The 8,070-nt window shown below is 43.6% G+C and overlaps 1 protein-coding gene across 2 annotated transcripts; it reads right to left on the bottom strand.

The window, feature by feature from the left end:
* Positions 1 to 805: 805 nt before the first annotated feature.
* LOC146752650 (uncharacterized) lies at positions 806 to 7,300 on the bottom strand. Of its 2 annotated transcripts, none has more exons than XR_014940534.1 (4): positions 6,833 to 7,298; positions 5,466 to 5,567; positions 4,029 to 4,133; positions 806 to 2,868 (listed from the first exon to the last, which is right to left on the bottom strand). XR_014940534.1 is itself a non-coding variant. In XM_085531684.1 (4 exons), exons 1-4 carry the CDS (start codon positions 7,082 to 7,084, stop codon positions 4,109 to 4,111), a joined length of 309 nt encoding a protein of 102 aa, XP_085387810.1. In that variant the 5' UTR covers positions 7,085 to 7,300; the 3' UTR covers positions 3,779 to 4,108. The 2 variants fall into 2 exon arrangements, 1 of the variants encoding a protein (XP_085387810.1); XM_085531684.1 differs by lacking the exon at positions 806 to 2,868 and having other exon boundaries at positions 3,779 to 4,133; positions 6,833 to 6,938; positions 7,009 to 7,300.
* Between the last annotated feature and the right edge of the window lie 770 nt (positions 7,301 to 8,070).

Below are 8,070 nucleotides of genomic sequence, written 5' to 3'. Positions count from 1 at the left end.
TAACCCTAACCCTAACCCTAACCCTAACCCTAACCCTAACCCTAACCCTAACCCTAACCCTAACCCTAACCCTAACCCTAACCCTAACCCTAACCCTAACCCTAACCCTAACCCTAACCCTAACCCTAACCCTAACCCTAACCCTAACCCTAACCCTAACCCTAACCCTAACCCTAACCCTAACCCTAACCCTAACCCTAACCCTAACCCTAACCCTAACCCTAACCCTAACCCTAACCCTAACCCTAACCCTAACCCTAACCCTAACCCTAACCCTAACCCTAACCCTAACCCTAACCCTAACCCTAACCCTAACCCTAACCCTAACCCTAACCCTAACCCTAACCCTAACCCTAACCCTAACCCTAACCCTAACCCTAACCCCTCACAGGAAATTTTCCTTACAACTAAGTTAAGCAGCAACTTGAGCAACTACACTTATAACTCTACATCACCACTTTCTGGACCAGCTACACTCACAAACAACATTCAGCACAAAACTGAGCTACTCTGCCAAAGTTCACACACAACATGACCAACTACAACAACAAGGCAACCAGCTCCAACAAACTAAGTTCACCAACAACTTGCACATCTACACTCACAAACTAAGTTCAACAACTGCACTGACCATGTGACCAACTACACACACAATCTGACTTACTGCAGCTACAACCAAACTCAGAATCAACCTGAACAACTACAACAACTACATACACTGAACTAACAGCCCTTCTAGTACTACCATGCCCCACTTACCTGTCACACCTACCTTAGATTCTGCTCCATCGCCTGCAGATGACAATTAACGACACACCACAACTGTTTCTTTATTACAGCTCCATCAACACAATATACAACTCATACAATAGTACAAACACAATACAGCAACAACATCATATTTACAAGCACAAAGTGGATACAGCAGTTCAGTACATGGCACAACATCCAGATATGCAGTACAAATAGCACAAGATACAACTCACAAGATCCCAGTATTGAGTACAAACATCAGCACAGTCAATACAGAGCACAACACAGTTTACAGGCGCAGCATTGATACATTGAGAACATGGCACAGCACAATGTTCAACCATCACATCAACACATAGAGTACATTGCACAATACACTGTACATGTACAACATCCATATACACAGCAAATTGTCCATCCCGGGTTACAGGCGCAGCATCTACATGTTGAGTACAGAGCACAGCGCAGTTGACAGACACAGCATCCAAATACACAGTACATTGCATGGCACAAGGTACAATTACAGCATCAGCACATTATATACACAGCAAGGCAAAATTGAAATCAATAACACAAACATGAATGGACTCAGTATTAAAGCCAATTTGATTAACAATAATTGACTGCAAAGCTAAAGCCAATGTGGCACATTCAAAATGGCAGCACAGCGCTGAAACCAGCGTAACTCTCATAATGGCCACAAATGGGCGCAAGTCAAAGAGTGGCCGCAAATGGGCACGAGTCAAAGAGTGGCCGGGAAGCAACTCGGCTCCCTCAGGCCATAGATAGTGGTTACGGGGCTGGGTTAGCCCGGATAGAAAAAAAGTGGGCTAGCCCAGCCCCGTAAGCAAGGATAAATAAAGCCAATTTGGCTAAAATAATTTGATTTGAAAAATAAAGCCAATTAAATTGAGTTAATTTGAGTTAATTTGAGTTAATTTGAGTTAATTTGAGTTAATTTGAGTTAATTTGAAGCCAATTTAGTTGACATAAATTAATTTTAAACCTAAAGCCAATTTAGCTGAGATTAATTGATTGCAAAACTTAAGCCAATCTGAATTAGATAATTAGATTCCAAAGCAAAATCCAATTTTGTTGACAATAATTGAATGCAAAGCTAAAGCCAATTTGGGTTGAAATTAATTGAGTCCAATACAAAAGCCAATTTGGTTGACAAAAAATAATTGCACACACTGAAATCAGCGTAAATCTTATAATGGCCGCAAATGGGCGCAAGTCAAAGAGTGGCTGCAAATGGGCACGAGTCAAAGAGTGGCCGGGAAGCAACTCAGCTCCCTCAGGCTGTGGGCGTTGGTTACGGGGCTGGGTTAGCCCGGATAGAAAAAAAGTGGGCTAGCCCAGCCCCGTAAGCAAGGATAAATAAAGCCAATTTGGCTGATATTAATTGAAATCAAACCTTAAACCAATTTGGTTAAGGTTAAATAATAGCAAAGTTAAAGCCAATTAGTTTAAAATTTAATGATTGCAAAGCTAAAGCCAATTAGTTTAGGATTAAATGATTGTAAAGTGAAAGCCAATTCAATTAAGATAGACTGCAAAGCTACAGCCAATTAGATTATACTTAAATGGTTGTAAAGCTACAACCAATTTAAGTAACATTAAAAAATTAGAAAACTAAAGTCAATTTAATTAAAAATAAAATGGCAAAACTAAAGCCAATTTGATTAACAATGACTGATTGAAAGCTAAAGCCAATTTTGTTAAAAGAATTAATTGAAAAGCTATAACCAATTTCATTAAGATTAACTGACAACAAAGCAAAAACCAATTTAGTTGCAGTGATATGATTACAAAACAAAACCCAATGTGGGTGAAGTTAATAGATTACTAAGCTAAAACCAATTTGTTGAAGTGTGATGTCAAATCTAAAACCAATTTGGGTAAGGTTAACTGAACGCAAACCTTAAACCAATTTGGTTAACAGAACTTAACTCAAAAGCTAATTCCAATTAAATGGAGGTTACTTGACTAATATGTAGCTGATGTGCTGTTGTGATGGATCGTCAGCCCCCCAAAGCTTTATTAAACGCCTGCATGGCAGCATGGAGTGCTGCATCAAAGGGGAACATCCATCAGCCAGGGAATATAAGGGCCCTAAGGAAGAAAAGCAGATAGTTAGATCAATGGGCTATAGCAAGTGGGACATGAAAATGTAAAATAGTGGGCAAGGCCCAAAAATTTGCTACAATAAACACCAAAATGGAGCTAAAAGTACAAAAGAAGAACACAGAGAATGCCAAAATGAACAGCAAGACCCAAAAGAGCAGCACAAAAAACATCAAAACAGAACATAATACAACACAAAACACTGCAGAGAACAGCAATAGGGACATAAAGGCGCAAGAAAATGATGCAGGAAACTGCAAAATGGAAGAAAGCACCCAAGAGAATATCAAAATATTGGGCAAGGGCCTACAAAAGGATGCAGGGAACACTGAAAAGGAGGGCAAAGCCCAAGAGAACAAGAAAAGGAATGGCAAAATGGACTGCAAAGCCCAAAAGAATGATGCAATGGATGCCTAAATGGACGGCAAAGTCCAAAAGAATGATGCAATGGATGCCGAAATGGACTGCAAAGCCCAAAAGAATGATGCAATGGATGCCTAAATGGACGGCAAAGTCCAAAAGAATGATGCAGTGGATGCCTAAATGGACTGCAAAGCCCAAAAGAATGATGCAATGGATGCCTAAATGGACGGCAAAGTCCAAAAGAATGATGCAATGGATGCCGAAATGGACTGCAAAGCCCAAAAGAATGATGCAATGGATGCCTAAATGGACGGCAAAGTCCAAAAGAATGATGCAGTGGATGCCTAAATGGACTGCAAAGCCCAAAAGAATGATGCAATGGATGCCTAAATGGACGGCAAAGTCCAAAAGAACGATGCAATGGATGCCTAAATGGACGGCAAAGCCCAAAAGAATGATGCAATGGATGCCTAAATGGACGGCAAAGTCCAAAAGAACGATGCAATGGATGCCTAAATGGACTGCAAAGCCCAAAAGAATGATGCAAGATACCAAAATGGAGGGCAAGGCCTAAGAGAACAATGCAAGGAACGCCAAAATGGAGGGCAAGGAAAACACTGCAAGAAACAACTGAGCAACAGCAAAGACCAAACACAAAGACAACACAGTAGGACAAGCACAGACAGCCCATAGGACACCACGGAGTGCAAAAATGAAGTCAAAAACACTAACCTCACATCTCAGTACATAACAAGTAAAAACCAATTGCTATGTGCTGCCCTTACCTGCTGGGCTGAGAGTTACCATCAGCAAAGCTGGTCCAGGCAATGCAGGTTACTGTTCCTCGCTGCTCTCATCAGGAGCCTCACATCTCTGTGCTCTGCTGGAACCTGTTGGACACAACATGACAATGAAGGCACTGGGCTAGAATTAATGCTATTAAAGATATAATTAATGCTATTATGGATATAATTAATGCTACTTTTAAGTCTAGATTTGCAGTAAGTTTAACAATTGTATCCCACACTACAATCATAATTAAAGTGACTTTCACATAAATCACTGAGCATCACTTTTATGACTGCATTTATCATAACAGACACCTTTAGTATTGGGTAAATATTAGGTAAATATCGGTTCCATTAACAAATACAGGTTACAGACTTTATCACTACAACCCGCATTAAGCCGGGGGAGCAGATCAAGATTAACACAAACAAAACATTAACACAAATCCCAAACACAAGCAGAACAACCACAGAAAGACACTGCAACAGAAAAGCAAAGCAAGCAGCCAAGGGTAAGACAAGGACAAAAGCAATAAGGAAAGCCAAGGGAAAGCCAAAGCAAAAGCAACAGCAAACAGACCATTATAGGAAACACCAAGAACAAAGGCCAAAGGCAAAACAGCGTGGAGCACCAAGACAACAACAAAGGGAACAATGAAACAAAGGGCAAGGCCCAAAAGAATGCTGCATGGAACTGCAAAATAGAGCAAGGCCATAAAGAACACTGCAGGGAACATCAAGATGGAGAGCAAGGCCCAAAAGGGCACATACAACATCAAGATGTAGGGCAAGGCCTAAAAGAACACTGCATGGAACTGCAAAACAGAGGGCAAGGCCCAAAACAGAACTGCTGAAACATCAAGATGGAGGGCAAGGGCCAAGGGAACATCACGCAGAACATCAAGATGAGGACAAGGCCCAGAAGAACACTGCAAGGAACATCAAGATGGAGGGCAAAGCTGAAGAGAAAACTGCAGCAAACACCAAGATGAATGGCTAGGCCTAAAAGGGCACTACAAGAAACATCAAGATGGGGGGCAAGGCCCAAAAGGGCACTACAAGAAACATCAAGATGGGGGGCAAGGCCCAAAAGGGCACTACAAGAAACATCAAGATGGGGGGCAAGGCCTAAAAGGGCACTACAAGAAACATCAAGATGGGGGGCAAGGCGGCAGAGGAAACTGCTTGGAACTCCAACATGGAATGAAAGGCTGAAGGGAATGAAGCACCAAAATGAACAACAAGGCCCATAGAATGAACAGAACATAAAGTGAGAACAAAGGAAACACTGCAGGAAATGCTGGAGAAACAGCAGAGAACAGAGGAAAAGAGAATGCAGAAGGACGAGAGCAGACATTATCATTATAATAATGGAACGTTACCTTCAATCTCAGTATGGAACAAGTAAAAAGCAATTGTGTGTGCTGCCCTTACCTGCTGGGCTGAGAGTTACCATCAATAAAGCTGGGTCTGGAGCATTCCAGGCAATGCGGGTTTCTGTTCCTCGCTGCTCTCATCAGTAGGATAGAATCCATGCTATTAGGGATGGAATAAATACTATTAGAAATAGAAGTAATGCTATTTCTAAGGTTAAAGGTGCAGTTACTTTAAAATGGTATTTTGCACTATGATTAGAATGAAGGTTACTTAAAAACAAAGGGTTAGATTTACAGATACTCTACAGAAAACTGCAATTCTCACTAAATTTCCCATTAAGGCCATAAAGTTCCTGCAATTATCCCATAAAGTTCCCTTAAGGTCAAGATTACCATGAATGCTGCCTCCCAGCAAACCCCATAGAGCCAAAGGCAAAGGCAGCAGAACAAGCACAGAAAGCCCCAACAAAAGAAAAGCAAAGCAAACACCAACAGTAAGGCAAGGGCAGCAGTAAGAGAACAGCCAAGGGAAAGCACAAGGGAAAGCAACAGCGAGGAGAGTGGTATGAAACACCAAGAACAGAGGGCAAAGGGAAGGCAGCGTAGGAGGCCAAATGGAAACACCAAAAGAACACTGCAGGAACAACAAAAAGGAGGGCATGTCCCAAGAGAACATGGCAGGGAACAGCAAGATGGAGAGCAAGGCCCAAAAGGGCATTAAAGGAACAGCAAGATGGAGAGCAAGGCCCAAAAGGGCACATACAACATCAAGATGTAGGGCAAGGCCTAAAAGAACACTGCATGGAACTGCAAAACAGAGGGCAAGGCCCAAAACAGAACTGCTGAAACATCAAGATGGAGGGCAAGGGCCAAAAAAGATCATGTAAAACATCAAGATGGATGGCAAGGCCCAAGGGAACATCACGCAGAACATCAAGATGAGGACAAGGCCCAGAAGAACACTGCAAGGAACATCAAGATGGAGGGCAAAGCTGAAGAGAAAACTGCAGCAAACACCAAGATGAATGGCTAGGCCTAAAAGGGCACTACAAGAAACATCAAGATGGGGGGCAAGGCCTAAAAGGGCACTAGAAGAAACATCAAGATGGAGGGCAAGGCCCAAAAGGGCACTACAAGAAACATCAAGATGGGGGGCAAGGCGGCAGAGGAAACTGCTTGGAACTCCAACATGGAATGAAAGGCTGAAGGGAATGAAGCACCAAAATGAACAACAAGGCCCATAGAATGAACAGAACATAAAGTGAGAACAAAGGAAACACTGCAGGAAATGCTGGAGAAATAGCAGAGAACAGAGGAAAAGAGAATGCAGAAGGATGAGAGCAGATATTATCATTATAATAATGGAACATTACCTTCAATTTCAGTATGTAACAGATAAAAAGCAATTGTGTGTGCTGCCCTTACCTGCTGGGCTGAGAGTTACCATCAGCAAAGCTGGGTCCAGGCAATGCAGGTTTCTGTTCCTCGCTGCTCTCAACAGGAGCCGCACATCTCTGTGCTCTGCTGGAACCTGTAGGACACAACACGGCAATGAAGGCACTGCCCACATCTGCAGGGCAGCTCATAGACACAGCACTCACCTTGGCTTTGGTAGGGAGGGATGTTGGAACCAATAGGGCCCCATGAGACCCCATTGGAACCAATAGGGCCCCACATAAGACCCCATTGGACCTTATAAGGTCAACAACCCAGTGCAAGACCAACCAAGGTCTTGAAATCAAACAGTCTATGAGTCCAGATGAGATGCATCGCAGACTGAGAAGTGGTGACAATGGGGTGCAGTCCGGTGAGCAGAAACACGGCCAACATGGCGCTCCTTTGTAGGAAGGTAGAAGGGATGAGCCCAGGAACGGCTGACCTGTCGGTCTCACTGCTGTGCTGGGAATGAGCACAAAGCAGATCCTCATAGAAGGACCCAGGGCTCATTGAAGCAGGAGGTGATGATGGAGATCCTCATAGAAGGACCCAGAGCTCATGGAAGGCAGGAGGTGATGATGCAGATCCTCATAGAAGGACCCAGGGCTCATGGAAGGCAGGAGGTGATGATGGAGATCCTCATAGAAGGACCCAGGGCTCATGGAAGGCAGGAGGTGATGATGGAGATCCTCATAGAAGGACCCAGGGCTCACGGAAGGCAGGAGGTGATGATGCAGATCCTCATAGAAGGACCCAGGGCTCATGGAAGGCAGGAGGTGATGATGGAGATCCTCATAGAAGGACCCAGGGCTCACGGAAGGCAGGAGGTGACGATGGAGAACCAGTGTGACTTCACCAAGGGCAAATCCTCCTTGACTGACCTCATAGACTTCTATGATGGCACTGATACATCAGCAGATGAAGGAAGAGCTGCTGATATCATCTACTTAGACTTCACCAAGGCCTCTGATGCAGGACCCCACAGTGTCCTCATGTCCAAGTGATGAAGACACCGAGTGGATGGGAAGATGATGAGATGGATGAAGAACTGGCTGTAGAAGCGAGTCCAGAGAGCAGCAGCCAATGGCTCCGTGTCCAGGTGGAGATAGTGATGAACAATGTCCCATAGGAGCCAGCACTGGGGCTGATACTCTGCAATATATGAGCATAGAATCAAATGACGATCAGCAGTGAAGACCATCACGACCATCTCCATTCAACCCCCC

The sequence above is a fragment of the Coturnix japonica genome, unplaced genomic scaffold, assembly GCF_054131305.1.
Source record: "Coturnix japonica strain WE unplaced genomic scaffold, WE-NBRP24 Scf043, whole genome shotgun sequence".
In the NCBI taxonomy this organism is placed as follows: Eukaryota; Metazoa; Chordata; class Aves; order Galliformes; family Phasianidae; genus Coturnix; species Coturnix japonica.
The sequence above is the reverse complement of the archived record's forward strand: the minus strand, read 5'-3'. Positions and strand labels throughout refer to the sequence as shown.

Excerpts from the sequence above, each read along its gene's own strand:
- LOC146752650 (XM_085531684.1), bottom strand. The coding sequence starts at position 7,084 with ATGTGGGGCCCTATTGGTTCCAATGGGGTCTCATGGGGCCCTATTGGT. Across the intron at positions 6,939-7,008 it reads CCCTCCCTACCAAAGCCAAG|GTTCCAGCAGAGCACAGAGA; the intron begins GTGAGTGCTGTG and ends TGTGTCCTACAG. Across the intron at positions 5,568-6,832 it reads GGTAACTCTCAGCCCAGCAG|CATGGATTCTATCCTACTGA; the intron begins GTAAGGGCAGCA and ends CATCCCTAATAG.